The 17,615-nt window shown below is 41.6% G+C and overlaps 1 protein-coding gene and 2 long non-coding RNA genes across 9 annotated transcripts in view; 2 read left to right on the top strand and 1 right to left on the bottom strand.

Annotated features, from left to right (window-relative positions):
• LOC118358569 (cytosolic arginine sensor for mTORC1 subunit 1-like) overlaps window positions 1–17,615 on the top strand; it is a 38,719-nt gene that overhangs the window by 9,939 nt on the left and 11,165 nt on the right. The window contains exons 4-6 of the mRNA XM_052479217.1: window positions 15,744–15,879; window positions 16,160–16,283; window positions 16,481–16,591. Of these exons, the coding sequence (XP_052335177.1) occupies window positions 15,744–15,879; window positions 16,160–16,283; window positions 16,481–16,591 (371 nt within the window). The remainder of the gene's footprint in view (window positions 1–15,743; window positions 15,880–16,159; window positions 16,284–16,480; window positions 16,592–17,615) is intronic.
• On the top strand, window positions 580–15,621 carry LOC127911741 (uncharacterized). 4 transcript variants are annotated; one of them, XR_008079141.1, is made up of 4 exons: window positions 580–716; window positions 10,446–10,637; window positions 10,931–11,165; window positions 13,497–13,629. It is a non-coding gene; the product is annotated as an uncharacterized LOC127911741 (long non-coding RNA). The 4 variants fall into 4 exon arrangements; XR_008079139.1 differs by lacking the exon at window positions 580–716 and adding an exon at window positions 2,525–2,795 and having other exon boundaries at window positions 10,489–10,637; XR_008079138.1 differs by lacking the exons at window positions 580–716; window positions 13,497–13,629 and adding exons at window positions 2,527–2,795; window positions 15,504–15,621 and having other exon boundaries at window positions 10,489–10,637.
• On the bottom strand, window positions 4,975–15,663 carry LOC127911742 (uncharacterized). 4 transcript variants are annotated; one of them, XR_008079145.1, is made up of 4 exons: window positions 15,519–15,663; window positions 13,512–13,847; window positions 9,502–9,549; window positions 4,975–4,989 (listed from the first exon to the last, which is right to left on the bottom strand). It is a non-coding gene; the product is annotated as an uncharacterized LOC127911742 (long non-coding RNA). The 4 variants fall into 4 exon arrangements; XR_008079144.1 differs by lacking the exon at window positions 4,975–4,989 and having other exon boundaries at window positions 9,447–9,549; XR_008079143.1 differs by lacking the exons at window positions 4,975–4,989; window positions 9,502–9,549 and adding an exon at window positions 12,153–12,258.

The following is a 17,615-nucleotide window of genomic DNA, read 5'->3' as shown; positions in this document are numbered from 1 at the left end:
TTGCAGGAATAAGCTGTAATTCAAATCTGCCATCCTCATTTACTTTGTGTCCCCTCAAATCCTTGTCAAAAAGAGCATTTTACACAATGGTGGGAGCAGTGGGTCAAAGTGTTGCATGTTACGGAAGACGCCGATGATAAGGTGTGATGAAGTAGGTATAGCTTTGCAAAGCAGTTGGATTTGTCCCACTCCAAACGTAAGATAAATGTTATAAGTACAAATAGGCCACAAGTCCATTTGAAGTAATAGAAGTGACTACAATGTAGCTTTTTAAAAATTCTCTCTCTCAATGTCACCACTGACTGTCAGCCCGTATGTTGTCCGCTTACTGTAGGTGAGGGAGAAGGACCTGGTTGTAGTTATTAATACTGTCTTACTGTAGGTGAAGGAGAAGGACCTGGTTGTAGTTATTAATAGTGTCTTACTGTAGGTGAGGGAGAAGGACCTGGTTGCAGTTATTAATAGTGTCTTACTGTAGGTGAGGGAGAAGGACCTGGTTGTAGTTATTAATAGTGTCTTACTGTAGGTGAAGGAGAAGGACCTATTATTAATAGTGTCTTACTGTAGGTGAAGGAGAAGGACCTGGTTGTAGTTATTAATAGTGTCTTACTGTAGGTGAGGGAGAAGGACCTGGTTGTAGTTATTAATAGTGTCTTACTGTAGGTGAGGGAGAAGGACCTGGTTGTAGTTATTAATACTGTCTTACTGTAGGTGAGGTGAGGAGAAGGACCTGGTTGTAGTTATTAATAGTGTCTTACTGTAGGTGAGGGAGAAGGACCTGGTTGTAGTTATTAATAGTGTCTTACTGTAGGTGAGGGAGAAGGACCTGGTTGTAGGTTATTAATAGTGTCTTACTGTAGGTGAGGGAGAAGGACCTGGTTGTAGTTATTAATAGTGTCTTACTGTAGGTGAGGGAGAAGGACCTGGTTGTAGTTATTAATAGTGTCTTACTGTAGGTGAGGGAGAAGGACCTGGTTGTAGTTATTAATAGTGTCTTACTGTAGGTGAGGGAGAAGGACCTGGTTGTAGTTATTAATAGTGTCTTACTGTAGGTGAGGGAGAAGGACCTGGTTGTAGTTATTAATAGTGTCTTACTGTAGGTGAGGGAGAAGGACCTGGTTGTAGTTATTAATAGTGTCTTACTGTAGGTGAGGGAGAAGGACCTGGTTGTAGTTATTAATAGTGTCTTACTGTAGGTGAGGGAGAAGGACCTGGTTGTAGTTATTAATAGTTAAGGTAGTGTCTTACTGTACTGTGAGGGGGAGAAGGACCTGGTTGTAGTTATTAATAGTGTCTTACTGTAGGTGAGGGAGAAGGACCTGGTTGTAGTTATTAATAGTGTCTTACTGTAGGTGAGGGAGAAGGACCTGGTTGTAGTTATTAATAGTGTCTTACTGTAGGTGAGGGAGAAGGACCTGGTTGTAGTTATTAATAGTGTCTTACTGTAGGTGAGGGAGAAGGACCTGGTTGTAGTTATTAATAGTGTCTTACTGTAGGTGAGGGAGAAGGACCTGGTACTGTAGGTGAGGGAGAAGGACCTGGTTGTAGTTATTAATAGTGTCTTACTGTAGGTGAGGGAGAAGGACCTGGTTGTAGTTATTAATAGTGTCTTACTGTAGGTGAGGGAGAAGGACCTGGTTGTAGTTATTAATAGTGTCTTACTGTAGGTGAGGGAGAAGGACCTGGTTGTAGTTATTAATAGTGTCTTACTGTAGGTGAGGGAGAAGGACCTGGTTGTAGTTATTAATAGTGTCTTACTGTAGGTGAGGGAGAAGGACCTGGTTGTAGTTATTAATACTGTCTTACTGTAGGTGAGGGAGAAGGACCTGGTTGTAGTTATTAATAGTGTCTTACTGTAGGTGAGGGAGAAGGACCTGGTTGTAGTTATTAATAGTGTCTTACTGTAGGTGAGGGAGAAGGACCTGGTTGTAGTTATTAATAGTGTCTTACTGTAGGTGAGGGAGAAGGACCTGGTTGTAGTTATTAATAGTGTCTTACTGTAGGTGAGGGAGAAGGACCTGGTTGTAGTTATTAATAGTGTCTTACTGTAGGTGAGGGAGAAGGACCTGGTTGTAGTTATTAATAGTGTCTTACTGTAGGTGAGGGAGAAGGACCTGGTTGTAGTTATTAATAGTGTCTTACTGTAGGTGAGGGAGAAGGACCTGGTTGTAGTTATTAATAGTGTCTTACTGTAGGTGAGGGACCTGGAGAAGGACCTGGTTGTAGTTATTAATACTGTCTTACTGTAGGTGAGGGAGAAGGACCTGGTTGTAGTTATTAATAGTGTCTTACTGTAGGTGAGGGAGAAGGACCTGGTTGTAGTTATTAATAGTGTCTTACTGTAGGTGAGGGAGAAGGACCTGGTTGTAGTTATTAATAGTGTCTTACTGTAGGTGAGGGAGAAGGACCTGGTTGTAGTTATTAATAGTGTCTTACTGTAGGTGAGGGAGAAGGACCTGGTTGTAGTTATTAATAGTGTCTTACTGTAGGTGAGGGAGAAGGACCTGAGGGAGGTGAAGGACCTGGTTGTAGTTATTAATAGTGTCTTACTGTAGGTGAGGGAGAAGGACCTGGTTGTAGTTATTAATAGTGTCTTACTGTAGGTGAGGGAGAAGGACCTGGTTGTAGTTATTAATAGTGTCTTACTGTAGGTGAGGGAGAAGGACCTGGTTGTAGTTATTAATAGTGTCTTACTGTAGGTGAGGGAGAAGGACCTGGTTGTAGTTATTAATACTGTCTTACTGTAGGTGAGGGAGAAGGACCTGGTTGTAGTTATTAATAGTGTCTTACTGTAGGTGAGGAGGAGAAGGACCTGGTTGTAGTTATTAATAGTGTCTTACTGTAGGTGAGGGAGAAGGACCTGGTTGTAGTTATTAATAGTGTCTTACTGTAGGTGAGGGAGAAGGACCTGGTTGTAGTTATTAATAGTGTCTTACTGTAGGTGAGGGAGAAGGACCTGGTTGTAGTTATTAATAGTGTCTTACTGTAGGTGAGGGAGAAGGACCTGGTTGTAGTTATTAATAGTGTCTTACTGTAGGTGAGGGAGAAGGACCTGGTTGTAGTTATTAATAGTGTCTTACTGTAGGTGAGGGAGAAGGACCTGGTTGTAGTTATTAATAGTGTCTTACTGTAGGTGAGGGAGAAGGACCTGGTTGTAGTTATTAATAGTGTCTTACTGTAGGTGAGGGAGAAGGACCTGGTTGTAGTTATTAATAGTGTCTTACTGTAGGTGAGGGAGAAGGACCTGGTTGTAGTTATTAATAGTGTCTTACTGTAGGTGAGGGAGAAGGACCTGGTTGTAGTGTTATTAATAGTGTCTTACTGTAGGTGAGGGAGAAGGACCTGGTTGTAGTTATTAATAGTGTCTTACTGTAGGTGAGGGAGAAGGACCTGGTTGTAGTTATTAATAGTGTCTTACTGTAGGTGAGGGAGAAGGACCTGGTTGTAGTTATTAATAGTGTCTTACTGTAGGTGAGGGAGAAGGACCTGGTTGTAGTTATTAATATTCTTACTGTAGGTGAGGGAGAAGGACCTGTCTTACTGTAGGTGAGGGAGAAGGACCTGGTTGTAGTTATTAATAGTGTCTTACTGTAGGTGAGGGAGAAGGACCTGGTTGTAGTTATTAATACTGTCTTACTGTAGGTGAGGGAGAAGGACCTGGTTGTAGTTATTAATAGTGTCTTACTGTAGGTGAGGGAGAAGGACCTGGTTGTAGTTATTAATACTGTCTTACTGTAGGTGAGGGAGAAGGACCTGGTTGTAGTTATTAATAGTGTCTTACTGTAGGTGAGGGAGAAGGACCTGGTTGTAGTTATTAATAGTGTCTTACTGTAGGTGAGGGAGAAGGACCTGGTTGTAGTTATTAATAGTGTCTTACTGTAGGTGAGGGAGAAGGACCTGGTTGTAGTTATTAATAGTGTCTTACTGTAGGTGAGGGAGAAGGACCTGGTTGTAGTTATTAATAGTGTCTTACTGTAGGTGAGGGAGAAGGACCTGGTTGTAGTTATTAATACTGTCTTACTGTAGGTGAGGGAGAAGGACCTGGTTGTAGTTATTAATAGTGTCTTACTGTAGGTGAGGGAGAAGGACCTGGTTGTAGTTATTAATAGTGTCTTACTGTAGGTGAGGGAGAAGGACCTGGTTGTAGTTATCTGTCTTACTGTAGGTGAGGGAGAAGGACCTGGTTGTAGTTATTAATAGTGTCTTACTGTAGGTGAGGGTGAAGAAGGACCTGGTTGTAGTTATTAATAGTGTCTTACTGTAGGTGAGGGAGAAGGACCTGGTTGTAGTTATTAATAGTGTCTTACTGTAGGTGAGGGAGAAGGACCTGGTTGTAGTTATTAATAGTGTCTTACTGTAGGTGAGGAGAGAAGGACCTGGTTGTAGTTATTAATAGTGTCTTACTGTAGGTGAGGGAGAAGGACCTGGTTGTAGTTATTAATAGTGTCTTACTGTAGGTGAGGGAGAAGGACCTGGTTGTAGTTATTAATAGTGTCTTACTGTAGGTGAGGGAGAAGGACCTAGTGTCTTACTGTAGGTGAGGGAGAAGGACCTGGTTGTAGTTATTAATAGTGTCTTACTGTAGGTGAGGGAGAAGGACCTGGTTGTAGTTATTAATAGTGTCTTACTGTAGGTGAGGGAGATGGACCTGGTTGTAGTTATTAATAGTGTCTTACTGTAGGTGAGGGAGAAGGACCTAGTTGTAGTTATTAATAGTGTCTTACTGTAGTGTAGGTGAAGGAGAAGGACCTGGTTGTAGTTATTAATAGTGTCTTACTGTAGGTGAGGGAGAAGGACCTGGTTGTAGTTATTAATAGTGTCTTACTGTAGGTGAGGGAGAAGGACCTGGTTGTAGTTATTAATACTGTCTTACTGTAGGTGAGGGAGAAGGACCTGGTTGTAGTTATTAATAGTGTCTTACTGTAGGTGAGGGAGAAGGACCTGGTTGTAGTTATTAATAGTGTCTTACTGTAGGTGAGGGAGAAGGACCTGGTTGTAGTTATTAATACTGTCTTGCTGTAGGTGAGGGAGAAGGACCTGGTTGTAGTTATTAACTAGGTGTCTTACTGTAGGTGAGGGAGAAGGACCTGGTTGTAGTTATTAATAGTGTCTTACTGTAGGTGAGGGAGAAGGACCTGGTTGTAGTTATTAATAGTGTCTTACTGTAGGTGAGGGAGAAGGACCTGGTTGTAGTTATTAATAGTGTCTTACTGTAGGTGAGGGAGAAGGACCTGGTTGTAGTTATTAATAGTGTCTTACTGTAGGTGAGGAGAAGGACCTGGTTGTAGTTATTAATAGTGTCTTACTGTAGGTGAGGGAGAAGGACCTGGTTGTAGTTATTAATAGTGTCTTACTGTAGGTGAGGGAGAAGGACCTGGTTGTAGTTATTAATAGTGTCTTACTGTAGGTGAGGAGAAGGACCTGGTTGTAGTTATTAATACTGTCTTACTGTAGGTGAGGGAGAAGGACCTGGTTGTAGTTATTAATAGTGTCTTACTGGGTGAGGGAGAAGGACCTGGTTGTAGTTATTAATAGTGTCTTACTGTAGGTGTGGGAGAAAGGACCTGGTTTAATAGTGTCTTACTGTAGGTGAGGGAGAAGGACCTGGTTGTAGTTATTAGTGTCTTACTGTAGGTGAGGGAGAAGGACCTGGTTGTAGTTATTAATAGTGTCTTACTGTAGGTGAGGGAGAAGGACCTGGTTGTAGTTATTAATAGTGTCTTACTGTAGGTGAGGGAGAAGGACCTGGTTGTAGTTATTAATAGTGTCTTACTGTAGGTGAGGGAGAAGGACCTGGTTGTAGTTATTAATACTGTCTTACTGTAGGTGAGGGAGAAGGACCTGGTTGTAGTTATTAATAGTGTCTTACTGTAGGTGAGGGAGAAGGACCTGGTTGTAGTTATTAATAGTGTCTTACTGTAGGTGAGGGAGAAGGACCTGGTTGTAGTTATTAATAGTGTCTTACTGTAGGTGAGGGAGAAGGACCTGGTTGTAGTTATTAATAGTGTCTTACTGTAGGTCTTACTGTAGGTGAGGGAGAAGGACCTGGTTGTAGTTATTAATAGTGTCTTACTGTAGGTGAGGGAGAAGGACCTGGTTGTAGTTATTAATAGTGTCTTACTGTAGGTGAGGGAGAAGGACCTGGTTGTAGTTATTAATAGTGTCTTACTGTAGGTGAGGGAGAAGGACCTGGTTGTAGTTATTAATAGTGTCTTACTGTAGGTGAGGGAGAAGGACCTGGTTGTAGTTATTAATAGTGTCTTACTGTAGGTGAGGGAGAAGGACCTGGTTGTAGTTATTAATAGTGTCTTACTGTAGGTGAGGGAGAAGGACCTGGTTGTAGTTATTAATACTGTCTTACTGTAGGTGAGGGAGAAGGACCTGGTTGTAGTTATTAATAGTGTCTTACTGTAGGTGAGGGAGAAGGACCTGGTTGTAGTTATTAATAGTGTCTTACTGTAGGTGAGGGAGAAGGACCTGGTTGTAGTTATTAATAGTGTCTTACTGTAGGTGAGGAGAAGGACCTGGTTGTAGTTATTAATAGTGTCTTACTGTAGGTGAGGGAGAAAGGACCTGGTTGTAGTTATTAATAGTGTCTTACTGTAGGTGAGGGAGAAGGACCTGGTTGTAGTTATTAATAGTGTCTTACTGTAGGTGAGGGAGAAGGACCTGGTTGTAGTTATTAATAGTGTCTTACTGTAGGTGAGGGAGAAGGACCTGGTTGTAGTTATTAATAGTGTCTTACTGTAGGTGAGGGAGAAGGACCTGGTTGTAGTTATTAATACTGTCTTACTGTAGGTGAGGGAGAAGGACCTGGTTGTAGTTATTAATAGTGTCTTACTGTAGGTGAGGGAGAAGGACCTGGTTGTAGTTATTAATAGTGTCTTACTGTAGGTGAGGGAGAAGGACCTGGTTGTAGTTATTAATAGTGTCTTACTGTAGGTGAGGGAGAAGGACCTGGTTGTAGTTATTAATAGTGTCTTACTGTAGGTGAGGGAGAAGGACCTGGTTGTAGTTATTAATAGTGTCTTACTGTAGGTGAGGAGAAGGACCTGGTTGTAGTTATTAATACTGTCTTACTGTAGGTGAGGGAGAAGGACCTGGTTGTAGTTATTAATAGTGTCTTACTGTAGGTGAGGGAGAAGGACCTGGTTGTAGTTATTAATAGTGTCTTACTGTAGGTGAGGGAGAAGGACCTGGTTGTAGTTATTAATAGTGTCTTACTGTAGGTGAGGGAGAAGGACCTGGTTGTAGTTATTAATAGTGTCTTACTGTAGGTGAGGGAGAAGGACCTGGTTGTAGTTATTAATAGTGTCTTACTGTAGGTGAGGGAGAAGACCTGGGACCTTACTGTAGGTGAGGGAGAAGGACCTAGTTATTAATAATAGTGTCTTACTGTAGGTGAGGGAGAAGGACCTGGTTGTAGTTATTAATAGTGTCTTACTGTAGGTGAGGGAGAAGGACCTGGTTGTAGTTATTAATAGTGTCTTACTGTAGGTGAGGGAGAAGGACCTGGTTGTAGTTATTAATAGTGTCTTACTGTAGGTGAGGGAGAAGGACCTGGTTGTAGTTATTAATAGTGTCTTACTGTAGGTGAGGGAGAAGGACCTGGTTGTAGTTATTAATAGTGTCTTACTGTAGGTGAGGGAGAAGGACCTGGTTGTAGTTATTAATAGTGTCTTACTTACTGTAGGTGAGGGAGAAGGACCTGGTTGTTAATAGTTCTTACTGTAGGTGAGGGAGAAGGACCTGGTTGTAGTTATTAATAGTGTCTTACTGTAGGTGAGGGAGAAGGACCTGGTTGTAGTTATTAATAGTGTCTTACTGTAGGTGAGGGAGAAGGACCTGGTTGTAGTTATTAATAGTGTCTTACTGTAGGTGAGGGAGAAGGACCTGGTTGTAGTTATTAATAGTGTCTTACTGTAGGTGAGGAGAAGGACCTGGTTGTAGTTATTAATAGTGTCTTACTGTAGGTGAGGGAGAAGGACCTGGTTGTAGTTATTAATAGTGTCTTACTGTAGGTGAGGGAGAAGGACCTGGTTGTAGTTATTAATAGTGTCTTACTGTAGGTGAGGAGAAGGACCTGGTTGTAGTTATTAATAGTGTCTTACTGTAGGTGAGGGAGAAGGACCTGGTTGTAGTTATTAATACTGTCTTACTGTAGGTGAGGGAGAAGGACCTGGTTGTAGTTATTAATAGTGTCTTACTGTAGGTGAGGGAGAAGGACCTGGTTGTAGTTATTAATAGTGTCTTACTGTAGGTGAGGGAGAAGGACCTGGTTGTAGTTATTAATAGTGTCTTACTGTAGGTGAGGGAGAAGGACCTGGTTGTAGTTATTAATAGTGTCTTACTGTAGGTGAGGGAGAAGGACCTGGTTGTAGTTATTAATAGTGTCTTACTGTAGGTGAGGGAGAAGGACCTGGTTGTAGTTATTAATAGTGTCTTACTGTAGGTGAGGGAGAAGGACCTGGTTGTAGTTATTAATAGTGTCTTACTGTAGGTGAGGAGAAGGACCTGGTTGTAGTTATTAATAGTGTCTTACTTACTGTAGGTGAGGGAGAAGGACCTGGTTGTAGTTATTAATAGTGTCTTACTGTAGGTGAGGGAGAAGGACCTGGTTGTAGTTATTAATAGTGTCTTACTGTAGGTGAGGGAGAAGGACCTGGTTGTAGTTATTAATAGTGTCTTACTGTAGGTGAGGGAGAAGGACCTGGTTGTAGTTATTAATAGTGTCTTACTGTAGGTGAGGGAGAAGGACCTGGTTGTAGTTATTAATACTGTCTTACTGTAGGTGAGGGAGAAGGACCTGGTTGTAGTTATTAATAGTGTCTTACTGTAGGTGAGGGAGAAGGACCTGGTTGTAGTTATTAATACTGTCTTACTGTAGGTGAGGTGAGTTATTAGAAGGACCTGGTTGTAGTTATTAATAGTGTCTTACTGTAGGTGAGGGAGAAGGACCTGGTTGTAGTTATTAATAGTGTCTTACTGTAGGTGAGGGAGAAGGACCTGGTTGTAGTTATTAATAGTGTCTTACTGTAGGTGAGGGAGAAGGACCTGGTTGTAGTTATTAATAGTGTCTTACTGTAGGTGAGGGAGAAGGACCTGGTTGTAGTTATTAATAGTGTCTTACTGTAGGTGAGGAGAAGGACCTGGTTGTAGTTATTAATAGTGTCTTACTGTAGGTGAGGGAGAAGGACCTGGTTGTAGTTATTAATAGTGTCTTACTGTAGGTGAGGGAGAAGGACCTGGTTGTAGTTATTAATAGTGTCTTACTGTAGGTGAGGGGAGAAGGACCTGGTTGTAGTTATTAATAGTGTCTTACTGTAGGTGAGGGAGAAGGACCTGGTTGTAGTTATTAATAGTGTCTTACTGTAGGTGAGGGAGAAGGACCTGGTTGTAGTTATTAATAGTGTCTTACTGAGGGAGAAGGACCTAGGTGAGGTGAGGAAGGACCTGGTTGTAGTTATTAATAGTGTCTTACTGTAGGTGAGGGAGAAGGACCTGGTTGTAGTTATTAATACTGTCTTACTGTAGGTGAGGGAGAAGGACCTGGTTGTAGTTATTAATACTGTCTTACTGTAGGTGAGGGAGAAGGACCTGGTTGTAGTTATTAATAGTGTCTTACTGTAGGTGAGGGAGAAGGACCTGGTTGTAGTTATTAATAGTTATTAATGTCTTACTGTAGGTGAGGGAGAAGGACCTGGTTGTAGTTATTAATAGTGTCTTACTGTAGGTGAGGGAGAAGGACCTGGTTGTAGTTATTAATAGTGTCTTACTGTAGGTGAGGGAGAAGGACCTGGTTGTAGTTATTAATACTGTCTTACTGTAGGTGAGGGAGAAGGACCTGGTTGTAGTTATTAATAGTGTCTTACTGTAGGTGAGGGAGAAGGACCTGGTTGTAGTTATTAATAGTGTCTTACTGTAGGTGAGGGAGAAGGACCTGGTTGTAGTTATTAATAGTGTCTTACTGTAGGTGAGGGAGAAGGACCTGGTTGTAGTTATTAATAGTGTCTTACTGTAGGTGAGGGAGAAGGACCTGGTTGTAGTTATTAATAGTGTCTTACTGTAGGTGAGGGAGAAGGACCTGGTTGTAGTTATTAATAGTGTCTTACTGTGTCTTACTGTAGGTGAGGAGAAGGACCTGGTTGTAGTTATTAATAGTGTCTTACTGTAGGTGAGGGAGAAGGACCTGGTTGTAGTTATTAATAGTGTCTTACTGTAGTGTCTTACTGTAGGTGAGGGAGAAGGACCTGGTTGTAGTTATTAATAGTGTCTTACTGTCTTACTGTAGTGAGGGAGAAGGACCTGGTTGTAGTTATTAATAGTGTCTTACTGTAGGTGAGGGAGAAGGACCTGGTTGTAGTTATTAATAGTGTCTTACTGTAGGTGAGGGAGAAGGACCTGGACCTGGTTGTAGTTATTAATACTGTCTTACTGTAGGTGAGGGAGAAGGACCTGGTTGTAGTTATTAATAGTGTCTTACTGTAGGTGAGGGAGAAGGACCTGGTTGTAGTTATTAATAGTGTCTTACTGTAGGTGAGGGAGAAGGACCTGGTTGTAGTTATTAATAGTGTCTTACTGTAGGTGAGGGAGAAGGACCTGGTTGTAGTTATTAATACTGTCTTACTGTAGGTGAGGTCTTACTGAGAAGGACCTGGTTGTAGTTATTAATAGTGTCTTACTGTAGGTGAGGAGAAGGACCTGGTTGTAGTTATTAATAGTGTCTTACTGTAGGTGAGGGAGAAGGACCTGGTTGTAGTTATTAATAGTGTCTTACTGTAGGTGAGGGAGAAGGACCTGGTTGTAGTTATTAATAGTGTCTTACTGTAGGTGAGGGAGAAGGACCTGGTTGTAGTTATTAATAGTGTCTTACTGTAGGTGAGGAGAAGGACCTGGTTGTAGTTATTAATACTGTCTTACTGTAGGTGAGGGAGAAGGACCTGGTTGTAGTTATTAATAGTGTCTTACTGTAGGTGAGGGAGAAGGACCTGGTTGTAGTTATTAATAGTGTCTTACTGTAGGTGAGGGAGAAGGACCTGGTTGTAGTTATTAATAGTGTCTTACTGTAGGTGAGGGAGAAGGACCTGGTTGTAGTTATTAATAGTGTCTTACTGTAGGTGAGGGAGAAGGACCTGGTTGTAGTTATTAATACTGTCTTACTGTAGGTGAGGGAGACCTGGGACCTACTGTTGAGTAGTTACCTGGTAATAGTGTCTTACTGTGAGGGAGGTGAGGTAGGTGAGAGAGGACCTGGTTGTAGTTATTAATAGTGTCTTACTGTAGGTGAGGGAGAAGGACCTGGTTGTAGTTATTAATAGTGTCTTACTGTAGGTGAGGGAGAAGGACCTGGTTGTAGTTATTAATAGTGTCTTACTGTAGGTGAGGGAGAAGGACCTGGTTGTAGTTATTAATAGTGTCTTACTGTAGGTGAGGGAGAAGGACCTGGTTGTAGTTATTAATAGTGTCTTACTGTAGGTGAGGGAGAAGGACCTGGTTGTAGTTATTAATACTGTCTTACTGTAGGTGAGGGAGAAGGACCTGGTTGTAGTTATTAATAGTGTCTTACTGTAGGTGAGGGAGAAGGACCTGGTTGTAGTTATTAATAGTGTCTTACTGTAGGTGAGGGAGAAGGACCTGGTTGTAGTTATTAATAGTGTCTTACTGTAGGTGAGGGAGAAGGACCTGGTTGTAGTTATTAATAGTGTCTTACTGTAGGTGAGGGAGAAGGACCTGGTTGTAGTTATTAATACTGTCTTACTGTAGATGAGGAGAAGGACCTGGTTGTAGTTATTAATAGTGTCTTACTGTAGGTGAGGGAGAAGGACCTGGTTGTAGTTATTAATAGTGTCTTACTGTAGGTGAGGGAGAAGGACCTGGTTGTAGTTATTAATAGTGTCTTACTGTAGGTGAGGAGAGAAGGACCTGGTTGTAGTTATTAATAGTGTCTTACTGTAGGTGAGGGAGAAGGACCTGGTTGTAGTTATTAATAGTGTCTTACTGTAGGTGAGGGAGAAGGACCTGGTTGTAGTTATTAATACTGTCTTACTGTAGGTGAGGGAGAAGGACCTGGTTGTAGTTATTAATAGTGTCTTACTGTAGGTGAGGGAGAAGGACCTGGTTGTAGTTATTAATAGTGTCTTACTGTAGGTGAGGGAGAAGGACCTGGTTGTAGTTATTAATAGTGTCTTACTGTAGGTGAGGGAGAAGGACCTGGTTGTAGTTATTAATACTGTCTTACTGTAGGTGAGGGAGAAGGACCTGGTTGTAGTTATTAATACTGTCTTACTGTAGATGAGGGAGAAGGACCTGGTTGTAGTTATTAATAGTGTCTTACTGTAGGTGAGGGAGAAGGACCTGGTTGTAGTTATTAATAGTGTCTTACTGTAGGTGAGGGAGAAGGACCTGGTTGTAGTTATTAATACTGTCTTGCTGTAGGTGAGGGAGAAGGACCTGGTTGTAGTTATTAATACTGTCTTACTGTAGGTGAGGGAGAAGGACCTGGTTGTAGTTATTAATAGTGTCTTACTGTAGGTGAGGGAGAAGGACCTGGTTGTAGTTATTAATAGTGTCTTACTGTAGGTGAGGGAGAAGGACCTGGTTGTAGTTATTAATAGTGTCTTACTGTAGGTGAGGGAGAAGGACCTGGTTGTAGTTATTAATAGTGTCTTACTGTAGGTGAGGGAGAAGGACCTGGTTGTAGTTATTAATAGTGTCTTACTGTAGGTGAGGGAGAAGGACCTGGTTGTAGTTATTAATACTGTCTTACTGTAGATGAGGGAGAAGGACCTGGTTGTAGTTATTAATAGTGTTTTACTGTAGGTGAGGGAGAAGGACCTGGTTGTAGTTATTAATAGTGTCTTACTGTAGGTGAGGGAGAAGGACCTGGTTGTAGTTATTAATAGTGTCTTACTGTAGGTGAGGAGAAGGACCTGGTTGTAGTTATTAATTATTAATAGTGTCTTACTGTAGGTGAGGGAGAAGGACCTGGTTGTAGTTATTAATAGTGTCTTACTGTAGTTGTGGGAGAAGGACCTGGTTGTAGTTATTAATAGTGTCTTACTGTAGGTGAGGGAGAAGGACCTGGTTGTAGTTATTAATAGTGTCTTACTGTAGGTGAGGGAGAAGGACCTGGTTGTAGTTATTAATAGTGTCTTACTGTAGGTGAGGGAGAAGGACCTGGTTGTAGTTATTAATAGTGTCTTACTGTAGGTGAGGGAGAAGGACCTGGTTGTAGTTATTAATACTGTCTTACTGTAGGTGAGGGAGAAGGACCTGGTTGTAGTTATTAATACTGTCTTACTGTAGATGAGGGAGAAGGACCTGGTTGTAGTTATTAATAGTGTCTTACTGTATTTGAGGGAGAAGGACCTGGTTGTGTTATTAATACTGTCTTACTGTAGATGAGGGAGAAGGACCTGGTTGTAGTTATTAATAGTGTCTTACTGTAGGTGAGGGAGAAAGACCTGGTTGTAGTTATTAATACTGTCTTACTGTAGGTGAGGGAGAAGGACCTGGTTGTAGTTATTAATAGTGTCTTACTGTAGGTGAGGGAGAAGGACCTGGTTGTAGTTATTAATAGTGTCTTACTGTAGGTGAGGGAGAAGGACCTGGTTGTAGTTATTAATAGTGTCTTACTGTAGGTGAGGGAGAAGGACCTGGTTGCAGTTATTAATAGTGTCTTACTGTAGGTGAGGGAGAAGGACCTGGTTGTAGTTATTAATAGTGTCTTACTGTAGGTGAGGGAGAAGGACCTGGTTGTATTTATTAATACTGTCTTACTGTAGGTGAGGGAGAAGGACCTGGTTGTAGTTATTAATACTGTCTTACTGTAGGTGAGGGAGAAGGACCTGGTAAGAGCGTCTGCTAAATGACTTAAATGTAAATGTTGTAGTTATTAATGGTGTCTTACTGTAGGTGAGGGAGAAGGACCTGGTTGTAGTTATTAATAGTGTCTTACTGTAGATGAGGGAGAAGGACCTGGTTGTAGTTATTAATAGTGTCTTACTGTAGGTGAGGGAGAAGGACCTGGTTGTAGTTATTAATAGTGTCTTACTGTAGTGTAGGTGAGGGAGAAGGACCTGGTTGTAGTTATTAATAGTGTCTTACTGTAGGTGAGGGAGAAGGACCTGGTTGTAGTTATTAATACTGTCTTACTGTAGGTGAGGGAGAAGGACCTGGTTGTAGTTATTAATAGTGTCTTACTGTAGGTGAGGGAGAAGGACCTGGTTGTAGTTATTAATAGTGTCTTACTGTAGTGTAGGTGAGGGAGAAGGACCTGGTTGTAGTTATTAATAGTGTCTTACTGTAGGTGAGGGAGAAGGACCTGGTTGTAGTTATTAATACTGTCTTACTGTAGGTGAGGGAGAAGGACCTGGTTGTAGTTATTAATAGTGTCTTACTGTAGGTGAGGGAGAAGGACCTGGTTGTAGTTATTAATAGTGTCTTACTGTAGGTGAGGGAGAAGGACCTGGTTGTAGTTATTAATAGTGTCTTAATGTAGGTGAGGGAGAAGGACCTGGTTGTAGTTATTAATAGTGTCTTACTGTAGGTGAGGGAGAAGGACCTGGTTGTAGTTATTAATAGTGTTTTACTGTAGGTGAGGGAGAAGGACCTGGTTGTAGTTATTAATACTGTCTTACTGTAGGTGAGGGAGAAGGACCTGGTTGTAGTTATTAATACTGTCTTACTGTAGGTGAGGGAGAAGGACCTGGTTGTAGTTATTAATACTGTCTTACTGTAGGTGAGGGAGAAGGACCGTAAGAGCGTCTGCTAAATGACTTAAATGTAAATGTAAATGTTGTAGTTATTAATGGTGTCTTACTGTAGGTGAGGGAGAAGGACCTGGTTGTAGTTATTAATAGTGTCTTACTGTAGTGTAGGTGACGGAGAAGGACCTGGTTGTAGTTATTAATAGTGTCTTACTGTAGGTGAGGGAGAAGGACCTGGTTGTAGTTATTAATACTGTCTTACTGTAGGTGAGGGAGAAGGACCTGGTTGTAGTTATTAATAGTGTCTTACTGTAGGTGAGGGAGAAGGACCTGGTTGTAGTTATTAATAGTGTCTTACTGTAGGTGAGGGAGAAGGACCTGGTTGTAGTTATTAATAGTGTCTTACTGTAGGTGAGGGAGAAGGACCTGGTTGTAGTTATTAATAGTGTCTTACTGTAGGTGAGGGAGAAGGACCTGGTTGTAGTTATTAATACTGTCTTACTGTAGATGAGGGAGAAGGACCTGGTTGTAGTTATTAATAGTGTTTTACTGTAGGTGAGGGAGAAGGACCTGGTTGTAGTTATTAATACTGTCTTACTGTAGGTGAGGGAGAAGGACCTGGTTGTAGTTATTAATAGTGTCTTACTGTAGGTGAGGGAGAAGGACCTGGTTGTAGTTATTAATAGTGTCTTACTGTAGGTGAGGGAGAAGGACCTGGTTGTAGTTATTAATAGTGTCTTACTGTAGGTGAGGGAGAAGGACCTGGTTGTAGTTATTAATAGTGTCTTACTGTAGGTGAGGGAGAAGGACCTGGTTGTAGTTACTAATAGTGTCTTACTGTAGGTGAGGGAGAAGGACCTGGTTGTAGTTATTAATAGTGTCTTACTGTAGGTGAGGGAGAAGGACCTGGTTGTAGTTATTAATAGTGTCTTACTGTAGGTGAGGGAGAAGGACCTGGTTGTAGTTATTAATACTGTCTTACTGTAGGTGAGGGAGAAGGACCTGGCTGTTGTTATTAATAGTGTCTTACTGTAGGTGAGGGAGAAGGACCTGGCTGTTGTTATTAACACACTGGAGGAGGAGTTCAACATCTACAGAGAGGTGGGGGGAGAGTACTCTGCTGTTCTCAGCCAAGATGTCCACAATGGCTTCCAGAAGAACGGCAAAGAAGGTACGTCGCAACAGAGAGAGGGGGGGGTGAGACTGAATGTATTGGAGGGAGTCACAGAAAGGGACAGCCATAGAGAAACGATAATATCAGTCTGTGCTCTTTTTTTTAAGGGAACTATGGGTAACAGAATAGCCATGTTTTACAATAAAATCCCCCCACATGATAAAGTAAAGACATGCTTGTACTCTATAACAGTACTTCTCACTGTCCCAGTGCTATAGGTTATTTCAGGTTGGGTTCAGGTTCTAAACTATTATTCCCCTTTCTGTTTCATATCCAGCCCCCCAGCTGACAGTGCACCCTTTGCTGATACCTCAGAACCAGTTCTGTGTGATGAGTCTGGACCCAGACACTCTGCCTGCCATCGCAACAACACTCATCGACGTTCTCTTCTACTCCAACAGGTGAGCTCTGCTCCGCGCAAAACCCTTGTACCTTTTATCAGAGTTGTTGCCTTACCAGTTCAAGTCAATATGGCTGCAGTGTGAAATCATTACTTAGGGTAATGGTTCTGCCATATTTTTGTAAAAAAAAAAAAAAACTTGTTTTAATAAAGTGGTCTTATTCTGAGTCTGTGGTGTAAAATGATTTTCTTCCTCAGTCCTAAAGAGGGCGCTCTTCCCAGCCAGGACCTGGACTGTATCAAGTTCTTTTCCTTCTCTCTGATCGATGGCTACGTCTCTCTGGTCATGGACACAGAGGCACAAAGACAGTAAGACTCATCTCCTCTTACCTCTCTTACCTCTCTTACATCAAAGTTTCACTTTGTGGGTGGCCTATCGATTAGAGCGTTGGGCCAGTAACCAAAAGGTTGCTAGTTAGAATCCTTGAGTCAAGACGGTAAAACATTTCTGTGCCCTTCAGCAAAGCACTTAACCCTAATTGCTCCAGGGTCTCCATTGATAATGGCTGACCCTGGCCGTGACTCCACTCTCTGAGAGTCTTAAGATATGGAAAAACCACACTCCCCCTATCTCAATTTCACACATGCGTATAATACACACAAGACATAGGACATATAAGCACCCACTTAATTATTATTTTAAATATTTTTTTTCTTAGCAGTCAAACTGCCGACGTGTTCACACAATGCAGAGTTTGAGAAGACTGAAAATTAGAGTACCAATGGTCAATAGCTAATTGTAAGTAGAAGTTGGGTTTCACTTCAACATCTGTGGAATGTCACTCCTGAACTCAGAGCAACGTGTTCTACGTGGGCCACGTTTTCATTGGTCTGTACATTGAGTCTGGAGTGGGATACTTGTTATTTGGCCATTGGCCAAGTTGTCCTGCAAAGACTTCTGATTGGTCAACCCCAGGCTAGGGTGGGGGGTTATAAGTGGCATCCTGTCCTTTGTTCTGGGGGGAAATGCTGAGGACAGGGGGAGACTGAACATCTGACTCCCACCATAACATTTAGATTTGTCCTCTCTGAATAAACCTATTTTTCTCCCCCTGATTTGCTTTGGAGTTTGTTTTATTGAAGGATAGATATACATTGCTAACATCATTTAGACGTTGTTTACACGTGACACTTACATGTTATGTGTCAGTTTACTATTTCATATCAGACAATGAACATGAAATGTCCATCTTATACAATGAAAGAAATCTAATAAGACAACCCTATGCTTAGCATGACTGTAATATAGTACATTTAGCTAAAATAGGCATATCACAAAGAACAGTAACAACTTATTTTATGGTATAAAAAAAAAGAAGATTAGGCTAGTTAA

The sequence above is a fragment of the Oncorhynchus keta genome, chromosome 25, assembly GCF_023373465.1.
Source record: "Oncorhynchus keta strain PuntledgeMale-10-30-2019 chromosome 25, Oket_V2, whole genome shotgun sequence".
NCBI lineage: Eukaryota > Metazoa > Chordata > Actinopteri > Salmoniformes > Salmonidae > Oncorhynchus > Oncorhynchus keta.
Note: the sequence above shows the minus strand (reverse complement) of the source record. Positions and strands in the feature narration are given on the sequence as shown.